The 23,001-nt window shown below is 40.2% G+C and overlaps 1 protein-coding gene across 1 annotated transcript in view; it reads left to right on the top strand.

Moving 5' to 3' along the window:
• Positions 1 to 13,348: 13,348 nt before the first annotated feature.
• Positions 13,349 to 23,001, top strand: part of CLEC3A (C-type lectin domain family 3 member A) — a 102,666-nt gene continuing 93,013 nt past the window's right edge. The window contains exon 1 of the mRNA XM_086945098.1: positions 13,349 to 13,501. Coding sequence (XP_086801224.1) covers positions 13,387 to 13,501 — 115 coding nt within the window. The 5' untranslated portion in view covers positions 13,349 to 13,386. The remainder of the gene's footprint in view (positions 13,502 to 23,001) is intronic.

Here is a 23,001-nt window from a genome sequence, read left to right as displayed (position 1 = left end):
TTACAGCGAGGTACGGTCTGACCTCAACACACGCACCAGCGAAGTAAAGTACGCGCCGATTATGGACCGTTTGTTTTAAAATATATATATATATATACATGGAAATATTTACATAATTTTAAAATGATAAAATAAGTCAAAATTAATAGTTCATTATTTGTTTAAAGTAAATATATATGAATTAATATGTATGTGCATTTAACTTTTTTAAATTAAGTTTATTATATTTTTTACTTTATATTAAATCTACTTTTATTTTTTATATTCATTTTTTATTTAACATATTTAATATGTATTATTTTATTTTAAATATATATATATAAAATTCGATATTTCGTACAACTATATTTTTACATTGATATTTATCTTTTGATATTTTTGTACTTACCTGTTTTTGTACTTACCTGTTTAAAGAGTCGATATTTTTACATTCTATATTTTTCCATCAATATTTTTTACTTATATATTTTTAACATCGATATTTTGTCAGTGAACCTTTCTCACCATTTCAAGATGGTGGAATTTCATGAGAGGGCTGCCCCGCCCTTGGGTTGGTGCAGCCTGAGGGGGGACTTTCCTCCTCATCCAGCTAATTTTTCCACATTCCCTCCCGCCAAAAGTGGAGCAGGAAAGGGGGCTTGGTCTCCAGAGGAGTATTTCTCCTTTCTGTATGTCCTGAAGAAGTCCACCACGGGTGAAACACGTTGGCTGTATTTGCTTTTGGCTTAAAGATTTGAAATAAAGGACCAAAAATTCAAAGACTTCCTCTCATCCAAAGTGCTTGTGTTTGGCATTTGTGCTGTATGTACTCTGATTGTTTGTTTATATTGCCTCTTAGAGTCTTTTGTCCCAGGAGAAGGATATTCCCTTTCATGGACCACACCACCATAATCCACAGTTGTGTGGCCCATTGGAGTTTTATCCCATCCTCCGGCCACACAGCTATGACTTGGTGCTGCAAGGCTTATAGCATGTGGCCCCCACTGAACTGGGTTTCACATCCATGGTCTAGTTCTGCAAGACCCAGGGAAGGAGAGCCCCCTTTTCTTATCCTCACAGCCATGGGCCCCAGCCATCACTGCAAGAGCCAAATCAGGTGGATATTTTTCCACTATAACTTCACAGGACAGTTTATACCTTTGAAAAAACACTGCACATGTGGAGATAATTCGGAAGATGTTTATTGGGGAGCAGGGAAACTAAGAGTAACGTAGCAGATTTTTGGGGTTTCATTCTAAATCCCCCCCTAAAACAGGTCATGTTAAAAGATATAGTACCAAAAGCAAGGCGGTGTGGACAAAAAAAGTGTGCACTATAGTCATTGTTCAGTACTTTTCTTCAAAGTTTATAAAGAGGACGCTCAGCCCTCCATAGTCCACCGCTCCTGGCCATAATCCTCAAAATGAAATCACAAAATTGGAAATGAACATCTAAATGTAATTTCCATGTAGTGTCGTTCCAAAAGTACCCTTAAGCAGGACCTACACATTTGCGGATAACATATACTGTGGGCTTGGTGGCAAACTGACTCCGTTCACCCCCACCGAATATGTCAGCCTATGTTTTCGCATTAGCTAGCACTCAGTGCTACTAGAATTTCCTGTTGTCAGAGAGATTCGTTTGTGCAACTTTCAGAATAAATAATAACCTCAGACGCGTGGAAACAATATACTACTTTTCACCCAGTCATTCGTGCTTGCTTGTTTTGCTCTCGGAGAGATACACAGAAGAAACAGTTGAGCGTGTTTACAATAAGAATTTATTGTATCATTGTTCTTCTCATGTAAAATAAGTGAGCTGCTATAACTGTAACACAGTAGCAGAGATATAGTATCAGCAGTACAGTGAATTAAATGGAATAGTACAGCTCTACCATTTTTCAATAGTCATGAACCTATACATGAATATAAAATGCATTTATAAAATAAAGTGCATACTCCTAAGATGCCTGTATAGATGTACCTGAGCGTACCTTGCATGTGAGTAGGTGCTAAAGAGCTAATAAGCCTAAGAGCCTTTATAGTCTAAGAGCCTAGAATCTAAGAGCCAAGAATCCTGGTAGGATTTAGTCGAACTCCCGTACCTGAATAGTGAGAGTGTGGGACTTCTTCCTGGGCTTGAGTTGGACACCCTGCAAGGGATGGTTAGACCACTGTCAGCTGGAGCGATGGCATGCCGGAGCCGCAGAGTCTCTGGTCATTGTGTCAGCCTTGAAGTCTCGGTTCCCTCCTGCTTAATGATAGCAAGAGTTGCTCTATTTATACAGTCTATGTACATGTGTTATCCATGTTTAGTATGAGGATGACGTTGGGGATTAAACCTTTATGCGTAGATAGGAAAGGTGAAGTATGCCCCCTGGAGAGTGTACTCATAAATTATTCATATGAGCTAAGGATGACATCTTAGCAATAACGATCTGGCAGAAACCACCCTCGTCATGAACTAGGTGAAAGGTTTAGTCTTTAAAAGACGCCAGTCCTTATAAGGCCTTCAGTCCCTATAAGGCATTCTGTCCTGATTTGGAGTTATGTCTTTATAAGGCTTGTTCATATGAAATGAAGGGGAGATGATGTAGGGAAAGAGAATGATGTTCTCTAAACCTATGTCAGGGTGCTGATGTGAAATATAACATCCATATCAACAAGTTATTATTGTATTTCTTCAGCAAACAGTCAGCAGGCCAAGTTCCAATAAAATATTCTAATTTTTATTCCAAAATTGTTGCAGATGAATCAATATGTTACATTTTCATAGTCTTTTCAGCCTACACGTTTCATCCTATACCGGATGTCATCAGGGCTCTTTATTCAAATATTACAACCAGTATTGATATATTTCAGTCTAAGTATTCATTCAGTTGGTTTCTTCTTGTACTCCATTCAATTAAGTCTAAATGATGAAAAATTATAATTATAAATATTAATCTTTAATTGTTCGGTCAACCTCTTCTGACTCTCCAGACAATTCTAGCCAGAATAATATTCACAGCGGGAATTATCGGACCGGCTGTTTATGGAGGAGGCTTATCGCCGCCTTAGCTGATAATGCAAAACTAGGAACGAATAGATACTGTGGAGCAGTGGATACTGTGGGAAACTAGTTACAAAGACCGAATATTTATGTGTATATAAAGGGTCTTTGGACTTGAACACCAATAAAGCTGGATTAGAGTATAAGCTAATACAGCTGTTCATAGAATTTTAACATTATTATGGCTAGAATTGTCTGGAGAGCAAGAAGAGGTTGATCAAATAATAATAAATGTACATATATAATTAGAATTGTTCATCATTTAGACTTAATTGAATGGAGTACAAGAAGAAACCAACTGAATGATTATTTAGACTGAAATCTATCAATACTGGTTGTAATATTTGAATCATGAGCCCTGATTACGTCCGGTATAGGATGAAACGCGTAGGCTGAAAAGACTTCATGAATATGTAACATATTGATTCATCTGCAACAATTTTGGAATGCAAATTGCAATATTTTATTGGAACTTGGCCTGCTGACTGTTAACTGAAGAAATACAATAATAAATTGTTGATATGGACATTTTTGTGATTTCATGTTAAAAGATAACTCAGTTGGAGATTGAGTTTATTGAGCATGATTGATTACTGTTCATACTATATTTGAGTTCTAATCCTTTTACCACCTCCTGGACTAAGCCTTGACTGCTTGTGAATGGAAAATTTGTGTGACAAGTTTAGAAAATGAATTTTGCTTTCCAAACAGAATGAAATAGCTTTAAGCTTTGAAACACCAATGGTATATATATCAGTGTCCACCACGCATACTGTCCAGTTGGTATGCTCCACCACAGGACCTGGTCCAACTGGTACATTTTAACCATGGAACTAGAGCATTTGACATCTAATCTCAGTTTTATGAAAGAAATATTCACTGTGTTCTAAAGCTGAGCAGGGCCAATAACAGTGTGGTGATTCCCTGGGAGGGGTAGCCCCTTTGCCTTGCCATCAGAATCACTAACACCCCAGTTGTGGTCTAGTGGACTAGTTAGTGATACGGAACCAGGATAAGCATTTTGTTTCTCTTGGCTTCCCGTTTGGTCAAATTGTGTGCTCTTGGGCAATCACTTTTCTGACTTTATTACCAGGGCCACTGGAAATATGTGATTGTGGTGCCCCTATATTATTTGCATAATTATAGAAATGCCATGTTTGCCACATAATCCATTGTCTGCTGCATATTCTGCATATTTTAACAAAAAATATTTTTGTTTCTAGCTCAAATGGTTCAAACGTTCCTAATAACACAACAAGCGTGCAGCCAACGATCCTTGCAAAGCTGGACTGGTTACCTTTCTATCGCTTATTGCTACATTTGATAGTTAACTGCTACTAATTTAGTGCAACCAATGTCCAGGCAATGTTAATAAGTGCAAAAATGTAATACTATCAGAACATGAGCCAAAATATGCCACATAATATGCCTTTTCTTGGAGCATAATTTACTCATCCCTGGCTCATAATTTGACTCTCCCTTGCCACATAATTCAAGTGGCCCTGCTTGTTGCTTTGCTGATTCCTTTTTAGCAAGAATGGGAGTATTTTGATTCAATGTAAAAACTGATAATCACTGAGATTTTTAAAAAGGTACTACTGAATATTTCCTGAGAGAAGGGAGCTGCCCAGTTATATGTAATAGTCATCTAAATCCAGTATATTGGTAAATATATATAGCTTTTGTACCAAGAAGCAGTGTGCTGCCATCCTAGGCCTACTAATTTAACAAACTGTTTGATCTTGGGCAAAGAACATTCTCCCTGTGCCTCGTTCACTAGTCTGACAACATGGCAGCACTTCGAAGCAGGCTTAATGTGAGAAATAGACACCAAAAGGCATACTCCCTGGCTCTGGCTCAGTTGAGATCCAATTGGTATCACAAGCTTTCATAGGGCTTCTGCCTGCCACCCTCCATCTAACCCTCCATCTAACCAGGATGCAGCATTTTAGCCAGAGCTGCCAACTCCTGATATGCCTTAATAGACTTCAAATATTAAAAACCAGACAGCAAGACTGGTCTTTCAACAACCAAGGCACTGTTACATCAAACCATTGATGAAGAAATTGCACTGGCTTCCGGTGGACCAATGGGCCATCTTCAAAACAGGTTGCATCAACCATAAATCTCTCCACAATAAAAGTCCGAAGTTTATATCCTCAAGAATTCAGAGTTACACCCCTACGCGCAATCTCAGATCATCCCAGCTAAACCTACTAACAGTACCGAGATTAAACCAGAAAAGGATGGGAGGGGTGAGGTTCTCAGTGATAGGACCCCAGGTATGGAGCTCACTCCCAGCTGAAAGTAGACTAGAAGCAAACTATATGAACTTCAGGAAGCATTGGAAAACTTGGCTGTTCACACAAGCTTACAGCAATAATCTGTGCCGTTGCTGCCTACATTATCCTGGCACTTAGAAGCCTATGGTGAATATGCGCTCTATAAATTGGTTATAACATAACGTAACTTTGTAAATGTGGAACCAAGTTCAAGTCTTGGTGTCAGCTCAAGGTCCTGTGAATCTTGGCAAAGGACTTAATCACCCTTTGCCTAAAAAAAAATGCGTCCTTTGCTAATGTAACCAGTGCTAGTGTAAAGCACAACAATATCTTCTGGTCGCATTTGTGCTATACACAACTGCCCAAAAAATTGGGTTCATTCCTCATTCAAGGCTGTTTGCATCTAGGGTTGCAACCTGGCTGGTTTTTGGTCCTGTGCTGTTTCATGTCGCGCTGGCACAAAACCAAGCAAACATAAGCAAATCACCTAAAGCTGTTATTTTCAGCCACAATCAAAACAGCATATATACACAGAAAACACATGTAAACATGTTTAAAGCTGCGTTTGATCCCTGAATAATAATAAAGTAAACATATGCAGAAACGTCTTGTTTCAAATGAATACATATGATTTTCTTTACCGCACTTTTTAGTATTGTGTCGTGGGCTTGCAGACTCCTAAAACAGCAAGAAATGGCCTGGATTTCTCTCTTGGAATGATGGCAACCCTTTTTGCATCCCAGTAGTTGAAGGTGATCCTGAACCTCCATGGGCAGTACGCCTCCTTTGCAGCAATGCTCCCTCTCAGACACTGACAAGCATCTCTTTCACATCAAGGCCGTTGAAAGAGTGACAGTTGCTTGTCTTTCCGAAGGGCCTTCCCCTAATCCTGGCAGCAGTACACATGCCAACATAAAAAGGGTTGCAGAGATAGCCCAGGGAATTACAGGCCAATTAGCCTGATCGACTCCACGCAAAAGGTGGCAGGAAAGGCAATTTTGGGAAGGATTCTCCACTGGGTGGACGAGAACAGAGTGCTATCTGACTTCCAGGCCAGTTTCCATTCAGGAACGGGCACCATTGAGCAGGTCTTCAGGTTAGCACTCTTAAACTGGAAGGTCGTGGAACTAGGCAAGGGCAGTCTTTACTTGGCCTTTATTGACCTGAAGACTGCCTTTGACCTGGTCCCTAGGGAGGAACTTTGGAGGGTACTACAGGGCCTGGGGCTGCCCCCCTACATTTTGTCCCTACTCATTAAACTTCACACCAGCAACTATGCCCAGGTCAGTTGGGGGAAAAATGGGGAAACAACAGACAGGATTCCGGTCTGTAGGGGTGTCAGACAGGGTTGCGTGCTAGCTCCCACACTCTTCTCGCTGTACGTCAACGGTGTGGTTGAGCATCTCCAGCAAGAACCAGCGGACGCACCCTGTCTGGGGGGAGTACGGATCCCTACTCTGCTGTTTGCAGATGATACTCTGCTTATTTCAAAAACTCCCCAGGGGCTTCAGAAGCTATTGACCCGCTTCCAGGACTTTTGTCTATCCAGAGGACTGGTAATTAATGTGGATAAAACTAAATATCTGATTTTGCACCCTCCAAGGAAACTAGGACGCCCGCCTGTTTTGAACACCGTCCCCTTGGAGAAAGTTTCCGAATTTGATTACCTGGGGCTACGTATAACTGACAATATGAATTGGTCCTCCCATATTGACAAGATGGTCCTGAATCACAAAAAGGTTGGGGGTGCTCTGCTTATGGAATTTCGAGCATCTCCCAAACATTTTGTGAGACCTGCAATTGAGATTTACAAGGCCAGAGGCGTAACATCAGCATTGTATGGGGCAGAGCTGTGGGGCCACTGCAATCTGGAGTCCCTATCCAAGGCTGAGAACAAGTTTTTGAAGGACCTCCTAGCCCTCCCCTCGAGCACCCCGTCAGTCCCGGTGCTCTTGGACGTGGGTTGCAAGAGCATCAAAAACCAGGCTCACCTTCGACCACTGCTTCTTTGGAGGGTCCCGGAGTTAAAATTTTACGCCGACGGCTTGGCAGAGGTAATGAGCATGGGAGGCTGGGCCAAGATTAAGTGGCTGAGGGACACCAAAAATCTCTTGGGGGAGCTGGGCCTGTGGGACTGTTGGACTACAAAATCTGCTCCACCAAAGGCTGACCTCAAAAAACTTTATTGGGACTGGGTCTCTGGCAAACTCATCGGGAACCAAAACCACTGTAACTTGACTGCAGCATTTTTGGAAATAAAGGACGTGGTAGCCTACGAACCCTACCTGGACTTAATCACCTTGCCAGTTGATAGGGCCCTGTACTTTAAGTTCAGGGTAGGCACCCTCCCGATCGGGGCCTTTGTGTCAAAATGGAAATCCGGTGTTCATCTATCGCCCTTCTGTGCCCTTTGTCCATCTAGGCCAGAAACGGTAGCACACATTTTCTTTGAGTGCCCGGACTATATTAATCCTAGGAGATATTGGCTTAAACCTCTTTTTAGACGCCTGGGAACACGTAGGCATTTGGTTGCACTACGTATTTTATTGACTGATACCGCCCCTCCAATTGTTTGCGGTGTTTCCAAATTTTTAAAACGCTCATGGTTGATTCGCTGCAAGAGACTGTCAATTTCTATTTAATTCACCTTTTAGTTAATTTATCTAGGGTCATATCCTATTTTATTGTCTTAGTATCTAAATGTTGACATACCTATTTACTGTTTTGAAATGCTGTTTTTATATGTATGTATGCTTTCAAGATGTCTTGCATATCGAATAAAGCTTTTCAACCACATGCCGACAAGGCCCAGGAAAGATGTGCCCCTCTCCTGAGCCTCACAGTGTTGGAGCATAGGTGCGAGGCCAAGTTCAGGGGGACACTGGCGTGAAGCCCCATGTTGGTGGGCTCAGCATGGGGCCCTGGGCAGTTGCCCACACTACCCATGCCTAGAGCTGGCCCTGACCCTCATCACACAGAGGGGCACTCAACCTACACTGGTAGTGATTTACAATCTGCAGAAGCCCTGCAGATCAGCACCAGAGATAAGGGCTGGTCAGCAAAAATCAGTGTGTGGGGAAAATAATGCTCGTTACTGTCTGGGAATGTTGACATAGGGCTTTATTTTATTTTGTGGGGTGAAGCTGTTCATGCTTGTTACTGTAAGGCCCTTCCTGCTTGTTAATCTGTTAGGTCATTAAAGCTGGTCATGAGGAGGAACCATTACAAATTGTTACTGAATACGGCCATGCCTGCACATTACTGGGGTTATAAATGATGCCCACTCTTATGTTTTGCTGATGCCAGTCAGTTCGTCAAACAATTTTCACCCATAAAATAATACACAAAAATACATATAAACCTAAAAACTAAAAATGAACACATAAAAAAAGTGACATACAGTGTGCATCACAATACATTATCCATCACATACACGAAAAGTTACCAACAAAACCCAAGGATAAAAGTCACTATTGTACAATATGATGAAAACGTGGAAAGAAGAATAGGGATTGCAGTCTTTCCGGTTGCTATCAGCAAATCATAAAGCACTTTCTACTTGACTAATGAAAATAGTTCTATTAGCATCTAGTAAGAGACAAGTGATGGGCAATAAAAATAAAGGTTATGGCTAAAATACAAACATGAAAAGGTAGTTTTACAGACTTCCAGTGTTAACGGCCGGCCATAATTAATTCGTGTTAAATGAATCAAGATCGTCCATAACAAAAAAAGATCATTTTTTTTATCAAAACAACTTGCAATAAAACCCAGTGCAGCAAATAAAGATCAATTCATATTTCAGTAAGTCACATCATCACAATGGTTCTCAATCGTACTGCAGCCAAAATAAATGTGCAAATCATATGCATACACATTGGAACTGGAGTAATTGTAAGTGTAATAGGACAGGTGTACAGTTCCCTATGTTAAGAGACCCTAATAGAGAAATTAATGAATGTCGATGCCTAGTGCCATTAAATCAATTACTTCAGGTGGCCACTGAAACAAGTACTTTCTGACTTCCCACTTGAGGGGAACCGTTAATTAAACAAGCATTTTCAATGCAATAGGTCTCGCATTTAAGCGAGTTTGAGCTATTGGCATTGTAAATGGCAATGCTTTTATTTATGCTTTATTTTTCATAAATAAAAGGCATTGTCATTTACAATACCAATAGCTCAAACGCGTAAATGCGAGACCTATTGCATTGCAAATGCTTGTTCTCTTCGGAGTCGGTTGCTTCCATCTACTGATTTCATGACTTGGCTCCAATTTTAAGGAAACCTCCTCCGGCTCAGACATTAATCAAACTGCCAAGTCTTTGGTTTCGCTGCTCTGAAGGCGCCGCTGATGACGGCATTCAAATAAAATGCTAGTAAGGACAGGGCAGGAAGTGAATCTTAACTCTGTAAGGCCACATGCCCCTTCTCCAAAGGTTTCCACCAACGATAACGGATGTTGACGAGTGTTCTAGGATACAGAAGCATCAAAGGAACTAGTGCACAAACTGAAGATGAAAACCAAAAGCCTTGAGGTACAGAGGTCATCGAATTAAGGGAAACGTTATATTCACCCAAAGTGAGTCGATTAATGGTGTTTATATAATCTTCTCGAAGCAGTGTTCTTATTCCGACTTGCTCCAACACAATTACATTGGCAGAACGCATCACCACAAGTAACAAACACGCTTGTTTTTTCTGCTTTCCCCCCCTTAAGGTTATTATCACAGGTGCCATCTCTTGGAAACAAAGAATGCCCAGTTTGTTAATTAACAAGCATTGAACGTGCAAGTCCTACCAAGTTTGCGCGTTATCAATGGTAAACACTGTATTCACTGCGCACGAGGACCGAACCAGCGGCTCCAACCATAAACACTCAATCAGGTGTAAGAAAACATATCCGGTTTAGATAGGTCAGTACTCTGACAATCAGGGATTGCTTTGTTGAACTTTTGTCATATGACTGGCTGGGAGGCTATTGTCAACTGTTCATTGGACAGCAATGCTCTTAAACTACACGGTTGTTGTGGATTGGCTGAGAGAGGTCTGCCAATTTAATATTGGTTGAGGGATCCCGGAAGACGACACACAGCCGTACGATTGGATGGCGGCATGCCCGTTAACTTTTGTGCGGGCAGTGTGCTGGTTTGCAGCCCACCCGGCCTGTACTGGCATCACAGGCATGTCATTTTTGCCTTCCTTTCCTACTGCAGCTACCGGCCTCTTAAGAGCATCTTTCCGTCGCACCCGCTGTGTGTGCTGCGGCCCCCCACCCCACAGCTTTTCACTGAATATTCCCTGCAGGATACCGGCGTCCCGACCGGTTCAGGTGAGACTGCTGCAGCGACTAGTATCACCTCCTTAAAGGGCGCGCCAGCCATGGTACGGGATGCCCGCGCATGCGCGGCATTTCTAACTTTCATTCTGAGAGCCCCGGCCCTGGTTAGAAATGCCGCGCATGCGCAGGCAGCCCCCGCTCTACTAGGTCCGAAAGCTCCCGTCGTGAAGAACATCGGCGGGCAGCCCCCACACTACCAGGTCCGGCAGCTCCTGTCGTGAACAACGTCGGAAAGGGGTGAACATGCGTAAGGGGAGAGGAGCCCGGTGAGTGGGGTTGAGGGTGGGGGTGTACGGGTGTGTGTCTGTTTGAGTGTGTCTGTGCGTGCGTCTGTCTGTCTGTGTGCGCGTGTGTCTGTTTAAGGGGGGGTGCGTGTGTGTATGCAGTGTGTGTGTGCCTGTGTATGGCTGTGTATGTGCGCATGCGTGAGTGTGGCTTTGTTTGCGAATGGGAATATGAGGCACGGCGACGTGCGTGCTCCCGAGGTTAAATCTCGGCCAGAAAAAGCGCGTGGAACTCTGCTGTCCACATTCCCCCAAAAGTAACAACATAAGTTGTCTCGCCCTAGACAGCAAAAGCTTCGCTTTTGCTTTCATCTAGGCGAGACCTAAAAAGGAGCCAATGGATGATTAAACCACCTCGGACAGGAATGCCCTAAGTAGGTTCATCCAGGCTATATCCATGATAGATGCCGGACATCAACATACAGTAGATATGCATATGGAACTAATCAAAGAGTACTGTGAAATTGTTGCATAGATCTGGTTTTCCATCCCAATGTTAGACACTCCTCGCATAAGGCCACTGATGAATGCCCTTTGAAGCATGTTGCCATCATGGGCAGTGACACAATATTGGGCCTCATTTACATGAAACTGACGCACCGGCATGGATGCATCAGTTTCTTGCACCTGCGTCACATGCCCTTGCAAAACCATGGATGTGCTGCATTTATAATACAGGGCTCCTCTGTGCAAGGATTAACAGATGTGTCAGAAATTCTGACGCGCCTGTTGGTGCAAAAGTGATGCAGTGCTGGAGCTGGTTGTAAAACTGACGCAACTCTAGCAATGCGTCCGAAAACATAGGCGAGTCCCTTTTCAAAAGCCCTGCATCAATCGTTATGCCTGGTCTGAGCAGGTGTAAGCATTTTGACACAGTCAAGTCATAGAGTGACGCAAAATGTAAATTTCACTGTGCCTCTACTATTTGGGTTTTTGCATGGGAACGCCTACCTTGCTTACATTATACCTGCCTCAGGTATAATGGATGCATGGCTCTTAAAAACGGGACCGTCTGTTTGTAGATAAGGAGCACAGTCACTCACTGATTGCGGTACAAAATGGGGTGGTGATGGACGGAGCATATGGCCATGTCTGGACTGGGGTGACAGAGTGGGCTAAAGAACGGTGATGGATTAAACCCAGATCTGTTGACTGGGTGTGAGTGTTTGATTGGTTCAGATGCTCCGTTTATCACCACCCCCTTTTGTAACACTTTTTTTGCCATAAGTTGGCAGGGTATGCTCAGACGTGAGTCCCTTGCTCAATTTGCCACTGGATTCAAGCAAGCCTGGCTGAAGACGGCTGTAATGCCAGAAACCGGTCCTAGGAAGTTTGTTTCCGGTCCAGGGAAGGCATGGCTTGGCAGTTCGGGCTGGGCTGTTCCCATGAGGCACAGGGTCAGACTGATTTGCTTATGGCCATGTCTGAACTGGGGTGGCAGAGTGGGCTAAAGAACGGTGATGGATTCAACTCAGGTCTGTTGACTGGGTGTGAGTGTTTGATTGGTTCAGATGCTCTGTCTATCACCACCCCCTTTTGTACTCCCTGATTGCGGCATCACTGTGTAAAAAAAAAAGTGATGCAGCAGCACTCCAATGGGACTTGTAAATGAGGCCCGATTTTTGGAGTCCTGGACACATTTTACACATTCACAAGATTCTCTGTCCATCAAGTCAATCTGAGAGGAAGCATCACAGGCTCCGAGAAGACAGGGATGGTACAAGTGAGTACACAAGACACATGCTTAGCTAATCATCTGTCTGAAACCCAAATAAAAAAGACTTTGCCAAAGCCGGGATATTGCAAAGTAGGTCAAGCAACATCAAACCCATTGCATTTCTAAATTGTGTTTATGGCTTATTTTGCTATGGGAATTCCATATTCATGGGAGACACATATTCACACAGAGCGATCGGTCAAGTGTTTGATGTAGAATACAGTTACTCAAAGATGGTCGACAAATAGCCTTCTGTGCATGGGTCTTGCAAATACTTATTTTTAGCTGTCACACCCGTTTCTGGATGGTAATTCGCGGAAAGATTTCCATTTGTAAAAAAAAAAAAAATAATGTAGAATATGTTGATGATCAACACTTATTCACATAAATAAATTATAATCGGAAAAAAATGCAGAAGACATAACACATCTTCTTGTGAATAGCGGGCAGTCAAGGCGGAGGATAAATAAAGCATGTGTCCTGAAAGAGGAACGGAAAGCCTGTGTAAATAAGAGATGCATGAGGTCATACGAACAAGGGACGCCATTCATGCACCGGCCACATCCACATTTTAGCACATTTCACAAGTCAGGAGTGTACTCCGAGCTATCAGAAGCCTTTCACTAAGCTGACCTTGGCCAGTCCTGGTCGAGAAGAGGAAGAGTGAGGTGCTGGCTCCAAGCACGGATACCCCTTTCCTTCTGTAACCTGCACTTCACTTCCCACCAGAACAATGGGACGTACAGGGCTCCTTGTACTTCTCATTATTTTTCTCCTGCTGGTGGATCAGTTTGAGAGTCAGTCTCTACAACCCAAAAGAGGCAAAAAACGGAGGTCCAAAGAAAAAGGTAATATTTACATTTATTTTTACAACTTGAACATGTGGCAGTTTATGAAGCGCAGAAAGTGTAGCCTCGCTAAATACGTTTCTCCTATAAATAGCATTTATGTGTCAGCAGTTTTAACAGAAGAAGTGAAACTATCCCACAGAATGATATCATGTAAATGTGTACCTAGAAAGTTGAAGGCTGATGAAAAAATAATACGGGTCTGTTCCAAGTAACATATAATATAATCACTACATCATCAGCACATCTCTGCTACACATTACAGTGTGAGCAGAATTATTTTGATGTGCATGTCTGCCATGGAAATAGAAAAATATATTCCTCTTGTGGCGGGGGGTCGGAAGAAGGATTCAAGAGTTGCTTTGAAGTTTATTTATGGTTATTTAAAAACATTGGAGTAGTAATGTCATCATGGCAAAATGCTCTCAACCTGATTGGACATAGTCTGAGCACACAGCATACACAATTGCACAAAAACAAATATAGGTGTAATAAGCGTGGGTCAGAAAATATATCTCCCTCCCAGTAAAATAGGAGAGGGCTTCCAATAATAATACAAAAGACCGAAGTAATGAATATAACAAAAATATATTAGGACAGGCCCGTCGTCTCTTTCTGTGTCCTGCGTTACGGACAGTAAGGTTGAGCCTATGGAAAACTAGAGAAAATATAGATTTTGTTTGATTTAAAATACATGGGTAACAGGTACGTCACCTTAGTAAGGATAACAGGAGAGAAGAAACGTTCTTTTCTTTCACTGGTAAATAAACCACGGACATTTTATAAAAGTCTCATAGCATCAAGCAATTATAGTGTTACCTGGCAGGACTCTATATTGAAATTCCACTGTAAAAATAATGATGTTGCAAAACTCTGAATTTAACAGCGTGCCTAAAGTAGAATTTGCGTTGGGGAGTGTTGGTATCCCACTGCCGGTACTGTTTTTTGTGGGTTTCCAGTACTTGCACAATCCCTCTTCCTCCTGTCAGGTCCGCACCTCCTAATGCACCATTCCTGGACCACTCCCTCTCAAACACCCTCGCATACTTCTCACGCCCTGCTCCTCAGCACAGCTAAGCATCAGAGACACATTTCCTGCGCTTTTTTTTCTACAAAGAAAGACTAGGCTGAATGAAAAAATATATCAGTCATATGTTGAATTATTTTCAATATGGCTATTTTTGGAATGTCTGACAAAATATAGAAAGAGATAATATCGAGGTACAAAAATATCGGAGCATTAATATCGATGTCAGCAATATCCACATCCTATCTACAACAAGGTAAGTACAAAAATATAGAGAAAAAAATATTGATGTCAAAAATATTGTTTAAAAAAAATATAGTTTTTTTAAATTAAAAAAATATGTAAAATAAATTAAATAATACTTAAAAATATAATAAACATAGTTAAACATATTTTATAATATTTAAAATTAATAAGTAATATACATAATTGAATACAAATAATTAAACATATAAATATAATATATAATATATACACGTATTTAATAATCATTTTAATAATTATTTTAATAACTTATAAATAACAAAAACTATTATAAATTACAAATTCATCTATACACATACAATACTAACATAAATAAAAATGACATAATTATGCAAAACAAATTAAAAAAATTAAATGTACTTTTAATATTTTTAAAATTAATGATATACTACATTAGCTAAAACTATACAAAATATATTAAATAACAGAGGGAATAAAATACTATTATAACTCCCAAAAAAAACAACAGTAAGTAAAATGTTGGATAGTGTAGAGGTAAAAATTACTATTCCCACTCCAAAGAGTGCAACAGTAGGGAAAGTGTTGGACAGCGTAGGGATAAAAATTACTATTCCAACTCCAAAGAGTGCAACAGTAGGGAAAGTGTTGGATAGCATAGGGGTAAAAATTACAATTCCAACTCCAAGGAGTGCAACAGTAGGGAAAGTGTTTCATAGCGTAGGGGTAAACATTACAATTCCAACTCCAGGGCGAGCAACAATAGGGAAAGTGTTGGATAGCGTAGGGGTAAAAATTACTATTCCCACTCCAAAGAGTGCAACAGTAGGGAAAGTGTTGGATAGCGTAGGGATAAAAATTACTATTCCCACTCCTGAGAGTGCAACAGTAGGGAAAGTGTTGGATAGAGTAGGGGTAAAAATGACTATTCCCACTCCAGAGAGTGCAACAGTAGGGAAAGTGTTGGATAGCGTAGGGGTAAAAATTACTATTCCCACTCCAAAGAGTGCAACAGTAGGGAAAGTTTTTGATAGCGTATGGGTAAAACTTACTATTCCTACTCCAGGGAGAGCAACAGTAGGGAAAGTGTTGGATAGCGTAGGGGTAAACATTACTATTCCCACTCCTGAGAGTGCAACAGTAGGGAAAGTGTTGGATAGCGTAGGGGTAAAAAATACTATTCCCACTCCAGAGAGTACAACAGTAGGGAAAGTGTTGGATAGCGTAGGGGTAACATTTACTATTTCCACTCCAGAGAGTGCAACAGTAGGGAAAGTGTTGGATAGCGTAGGGGTGAAAATTACTATTCCCACTTCAGAGAGTGCAACAGTAGGGAAAGTGTTGGATAGCGTAGGGGTAAAAATTACGATTCCAACTCCAGAGAGTGCAGCAGTAGGGAAAGTGTTGGATAGCGTAGGGGTAAAAATTACTATTCCCACTCCAGAGAGTGCAACAGTAGGGAAAGTGTTGGATAGCTTAGGGGTAACAATTACTATTCCCACTCCAGAGAGTGCAACAGTAGGGTAAGTGTTGGATAGCGTAGGGGTAAAATTTACTATTCCCACTCCAGAGAGTGCAACAGTAGGGAAAGTGTTGGATAGCATAGGGGTAAAACTTACTATTCCAACTCCAGAGAGTGCAACAGTAGGGAAAGTGTTGGATAGCGTAGGGGTAAAAATTACTATTCTCACTCCAGAGAGTGCAACAGTAGGGACAGTGTTGGATAGCGTTGAAGATAAAAATAACATACTTATAAATAAATTAATATTTTTAAATATTAAAAAAAACTAATTATTAAATGAATGTGAACTATTTACAAATACAAATACATAATTATTAAAAACATAGTTACCAATGAATAATTAAGGGAAAATAAATTAATACTAAATACCAATTAATAATAATTAATTACCAATTAATAATTAATCACCAATAATATAATTAACAACAATTATTTAAAATAAGTTATTACTTAATTACATTTAAATTACTTCCCACCCTACTCCCCTATAAACTCATAACCAGCTACAGAACACAATTATCAATTAATAAATTAATAAAAATTAATTACAATTAATAATTAATTAACAATTATATAATTAACAAAAACACTTAATTAAAATAAATGATTACTTAATTACATTTGAATTTCTTCCCACCCTATTCCCCTATAAACCCATAACCCGCTACAGAACATAATTATCAATTAATCAATTAATTTAAATTAATTACCAATTAATACACATGAATTACCAATAATTAAAATTAATTTATAATTCAAAAATAATAATAATTAATTTAGTATAATTAAATTTCTTCCCACCTTATTCCCCTATATACCCACAACCCGCTACAGAAAATAATTACCAAATAATCAATTAATTTAAATTAATTACCAATTAATAAAAAATAATTACCAATTATTAAAAATTATTTTATAATTCCTAAAAACTATTAATTGAATTAGTATAATTAAATTACTTCCCACCCTATTCCCCTATAAACCCACAACCCGCTACGGTACTAAAATACTTATTAAATACATAATAATATACATAAAAATCATATAAAAATCGATATTAGTAACACCGATATTACTAACATCGATATGAGTAACATCCATATTACTAACATCCATATTAACAAAATCGACATTACTTACCTTCGAAATTCTGTCCCATTGATATTAAAAATATCAATATTACTTACCTTTTATATTCTGTCCCTTTGATATTTAAACATCAACATTATTGTTATGTCGATATTTAAAAATCGATATTTTGTCTGCCTACAGCAGATATTTACAACCGGAAACACATACATTACACTGACAGTAGAGATGTGGGGGTGCATAGACGAAAAAGGAAGATTAGTTCATGTTTGGGAGGAAGATGGCGATTTGTGCCTTAAAGGCCTTCACAAAACATGATACAGAGAGAGCAGGTCTTAAATAAATGGGGCTGGGTCACTTGATACTCTAGCGGGATCCTAAGGGAAGACCTGGATGCAGTTACATTCTTTTTAAAATTTCATATAGGGACATTGACATATGGGCTATATGATTGCCTCCAGAGTTTATGGGCTTATGTGCCATGCAGTATGAGAAATCTGGGAGGGCAGTCTTCAAATTCAAATAGCAGGTGTTACAGAGGATGCAAGCTGGATGCAGGAGATAATGTAGTTGCTTTTGACTTTGGGAGATGTAATCAAATTTGCTTGGGTTGGTGATCAAGAAGTATCAGATTTAGCACAAGCATGGTGGTGTTGAGAAGGCCCATTAGTAAGCCAACCGTATAAGGTAGAGAGAGAGTCTGGAGTGGGACTTCTTGGTGAGAGCAATGGCCTGAGCATGCCAAGTAGGCTGATTTGAGAACAGATTTCTGGAGGTTCCCTGATTCTGAAAGCAAAGGTGTATATTCATCTAAATGACAAGACGTTTTTTGCAGGTTGAGAGACTTTCCAATTTTATGCAGTTGCTCAAAACTGAAATTGTTGATGACGTGTCTCATGACGAATGAGAATCTACTGAGAATTTTTAGATTTAAGATAAATGTCTGACTTTCATACTTGGATGGTGTACATGTATGAACCATGGAAAAAGGGAGGTCAGTGGATGACACTTAGCAGGAAAAAAGTGGAGTGTGTTGGTATATTTATGAAGAACAATGTACTGTGTGATAAAATTGCTCCCACAAGCTCCACGATGAAACAAATAGCCAATTAAATAATTAGGGATTTTCTGTGAGACACTTCAGATCCGAAGGTCTGGTGGGGGGGCATGATTCTATGTTAATAAATTGCTTAGTGCTAGAGAGCTAGAAAATGAACCACATATAGTGGGTGAGTTAGACTTTCAGCTGCCCAGTTACATTAGATGTACATGAAATTGTGTGTTTTCATTTATGGAACATTCATATGTAGTTTAGCCCTGAATAATTTGGAATTTATAAGTCAACTTCACCCAAACACATTGACGAAATATTAAGACACTATCTACGGACTATGGGATTCTTGATAGGATATTATTTAAACACTATGGATGTTCAGAAATATTCGAAATAGAGGTGTACATTTGAAGAGCAATTGACTTGTCTTATAAGGATCTTCCTTGTTTTCAGATATGTGATATATATTTTGTTATATATTTGCATTTTTACCACAGATTTTGTGTTTAATACTACCATATACATTTTTATTAGCTTTCTTGGCATTCTATTTTGTTTTATTGTGTACAATGGGCTTATGTATGTGCTAGATGTGAGATTGAATGGTGTGGAGTATTATTGGTGGTAGAGTTTAACAGTTACTATGGGGAACACTTAGGAACTTGGTCTAATTTTGAACCAAACCACTAAATATGATATTCCCATAATCCAATAACCCCCACTCTCTCTTTCTCTCTCTCACTCAAACTCCTAAGGAGTTGGCAGCAGAATTTCCTTCACTATCATCACTTAGACACCTTCTAACCCACTGCACTTCGTATTTATCACCAGGAACTGGATCAACCCAAAACTCTGTCAATCCTTCATCTCTACAGACTAATTACTTCCCCATCTGCCACAAAACCTGTGCTAAAGCATTTCTTCTCATTAAATAATACACACCCACTCCTGACACATCACCCTCCCCCATTCTCTTTTGAAATACCTTTCCACATCAGTTATTTATTCCTTGAAATCTAATAGTATGGTCCCCTGTTGCCTGCCATGTTGTATCCGCTCCTTCTCTGATGACCTCGACATTGCCCTTCAACCTATTCTTTCTACTACAGCAATCAACATGCTCAGGGATCTTATTGCAAGACTTAATAAACTGCAGAATGCATGTTTCAATACATAATACATTATTTTGTAACCTGGCCACTAACGCATCAACACACATTTCTCACCCACTCATAAATAGGGTACAGGCTGCATTTAAGACTAATTTAAGGCATTTTACCTCACTGCCCACCATTTAACCTCTTGCCTTGTTATCTAAAATATTCATGTTATCTAAAAAAACTTCTCTGCCTTCCAACATCTTGCCAGACACCTATCTCCAGAAAGAAATGTTGTCAGGACTTACTCCCCAACATTATTTTCCTTCAAATTCACCAGGACCTTCAATCTCTTCTGCATTCCAAATCTATTAATAATGCTCTGAAACGTACTTTTGACACAGTTTGTCCTTGGTGCTCATTCACTCCTGCTGCTTCCCATCCAACAGTCCTGGATCTCTCACTAAAGCATGAAAGCAGAGGGTGCAAAATTAAGTAGACCCAGATTATTATGGCCTAGACATATATTAGACAAACTATACTTAGACAATCCAGAATCAGACTGCTTGCAAAACTTCATCAACTTACTTCAACCTAAATATCAGAAACTTTCACACACTTAACAAACCAACACTTAAGAATCAGTACATACCTATCTTACAGTTATTACTCTTTGCAAATTAATTTGCACCATATATCTCATCTAAAGTCGCAACTACTCAACAAACTTTTGCTACATATTTCACTACTCGTCCATCCTACAGTACCTCTTGTCCCAAGACTCACTCTGCTTTGCACTTCGACTTTCCCCACCACTTTGTCGGCAGTGCTCCTCCTCATAAATAAATGAGCTAATTGATAATACACTCTATCTAATCCTTTCAATTCATTGATCAGCAAATCTTTTGTATTCTACATTTGCTTATTTCTTGATCCTATCAAACATATCAGGCATCTAACCCCAGTGCTTCAAATCTGCAGGTTTTGAAATGCTTAAACCTTCTTTTTAAATATTTATAAGTCACCCTTAAACAGACCTTTAGATTATAAAAGCAGGGAGCATAATATTTAAAAGTAGGAAATGTACACGTTCAATGTTAAACATGTTCTTACTGTGAAAATGCCCACAAGTCAATTTTCACTGCAACAGGCTTTTCTGTTCCATAGGCATACACTTGGATGCAATGTTAAATAGGAATATAGTATCTCTGAAATGATACTAGCTAGAAAATAATGAAACAACAATTTCTAATAGTTGTCAAAATGATATTTAGCTGTGAAGTCAGATTTTGTCTAAATAGTAGGCAAAAGTACCTTTTAAAACCTACATGAAGCCCCTTGAAGCTACATTTGCATTTTGTTCTCCCACTTTGTCCAGCAAGTAATGTGGATTTAAATAAAAGTGAATGGGGTGTGAACTTGCTCCCAGTAGCAAAACAATAGGCTGACCTGAATGGGCATGGATGACCCTCCTGAACCTGACAGAATATGCAAGAAAGGCTGGGATGATCCTTTTGACATTAAACAGTCAAATCCTGCTTGATTGTCACATCCTGCTTGACAGGTGTGCTGTGACATTTCATTTGACACATGGGGCTCACTTTAAGGAAGCCTCCATTGTCAAAGGAAAAGGAAAATGTTAACTAACACCTGGGCAGGGACTTTCTGTTGTCTTCCCAGCCGGTCAGGCCCCAATCACAGTGAACCTGTTTTGCCATTACAGTGTCACATCCTGTATGATAGGTCTGTCAGTTTTCCCTGTAACAATTTGGATGCACTTCAATGGAGAGAAACCGAATGCTAAAACATTTTGTGTGTATCCACAGAGAGGTTGCTAAAAGCTGAGCTTTGGTATATCAAACTCTTACCTCTGTGGTTGCTTTGGGTACAAGGACTGCATCAAATTGGAGTTTGGTGTTCAATATGGGAGGACACTGAGATCACCTAGCAATATACCCTGACACCCCCGAGTGCTCCGAACCCAAGTTCAGTGTGGCCGAAGACTTAGGTTATCTTGAAAAAGCATGGCAAGCCCTGGGAACATTTATCCCATTGGTTAGTTCATCCCCAAGGGTCGTTTTCACCACTAGCTCATTCCAGGCATAAATGTTGCACCCCCAGGTACCCATTCCAGAACACTCCTGGACCTGAGGAAGATCAGAAGAGGGTTCAACCTGTTGTCTGCAACCTGAGAACAGCCCAGGAGGACTGGACCAGCACAAACCAGTGGCTCCAAGTGTCATAAGGCTGACATCCTCTTAAAGCGACTGGAACACAAGCTAAAAAAAGCCTTTCCTGCAACTCTGAGCTAACCAGTGGAAACTGGACCTGTTCTGGACCCTCCTGTTGGCCACTGCCTGCCAACCTGGGGGTCTCTAAGTGCCTTCCCCAAGGTCCTGGGGGGCTTTAGAACTGTACACCTGTGGTGGAGTCGGACTTAAAGGACTAAAGTCAGAAGGTAAAATCTTTGAACAGGATGAATCTGGTGTATCCAACTCGTGCTTCATCGCAGTCAGCATGAAATTGTGCCTAAGTCCTCTTTTACTGGGATCAATGGCTCTCATTTGCACTGTGTGCTTCCTTGCATTATCTCTACTTAAAACCTTTAAGAAAAATACATCTCAGTTCCCCTTATTGGATTTTTTTCATTTTGGTGTTTTGTTTGCTATATTTTGCTCTATTTGTCAAATTTTCTTTTAGATTTGGATTGTTTTGCATTTCACCTAGACTACTGTTTTAATACTGCATAAGTACCTTAAGTATCTTACAGCCTTATTCATGAAGCCGAAATCAGCTCGCAAAGGGCCAGATTCTGAGAATCTGGCCCTTTGCGAGTGCGATTTTTGCATTTGGGATTCATCATCCCAAATGCAAAAATCGCTAATTGCGATCTCGCAATTTTGCGAGGAATTACATTTAAGGAATCTCTATTTGAGATTCCTTAAATGCAATTCATCATCCAATTTTGTTTTGCGAATTCGCAATTTCTGGCCGCAATTTACCGCGAGGTCAGACCTCGTGGTAAATTGCGAAAACTCAGAAAAATGCTTTTAAATGCATTTTTCTGAGTTGCATGTTACACACACACACATGTCCTTTAGACATGTGTGTGTGCAACACCTGTGTAAAATTTCATTTGAGGGGTGCTACAGGGTGTCCTTTGGACACCCCTGGCACCCTTCAAATCGCTATCTTATTTGCGATTAGCTAATTGCTAATCGCAAATAAGGAATACTCCCCATTCATTCCTATGGGGCTTTTGGCCCATAGGAATGAATGGCGAGTTATTCCTTATTTGCGATTAGCAATTTGCTAATCGCAAATAAGGATTATGTAGGAATCGCATTTCTTTATGCAATTTCTACATGAATCCCGTTTTGCGAGTCCTTAATAGCGATTCGCTATGAATCGCTATTAGGGGCTCGCACAACGGGAGAATGATGAATCAGGCTGATAGATCAGCTTGCCTGCTTAGTGCCATAGCTACCA

Source organism: Lissotriton vulgaris, chromosome 12 (assembly GCF_964263255.1).
Source record: "Lissotriton vulgaris chromosome 12, aLisVul1.2, whole genome shotgun sequence".
NCBI lineage: Eukaryota > Metazoa > Chordata > Amphibia > Caudata > Salamandridae > Lissotriton > Lissotriton vulgaris.
Note: the sequence above shows the minus strand (reverse complement) of the source record. Positions and strands in the feature narration are given on the sequence as shown.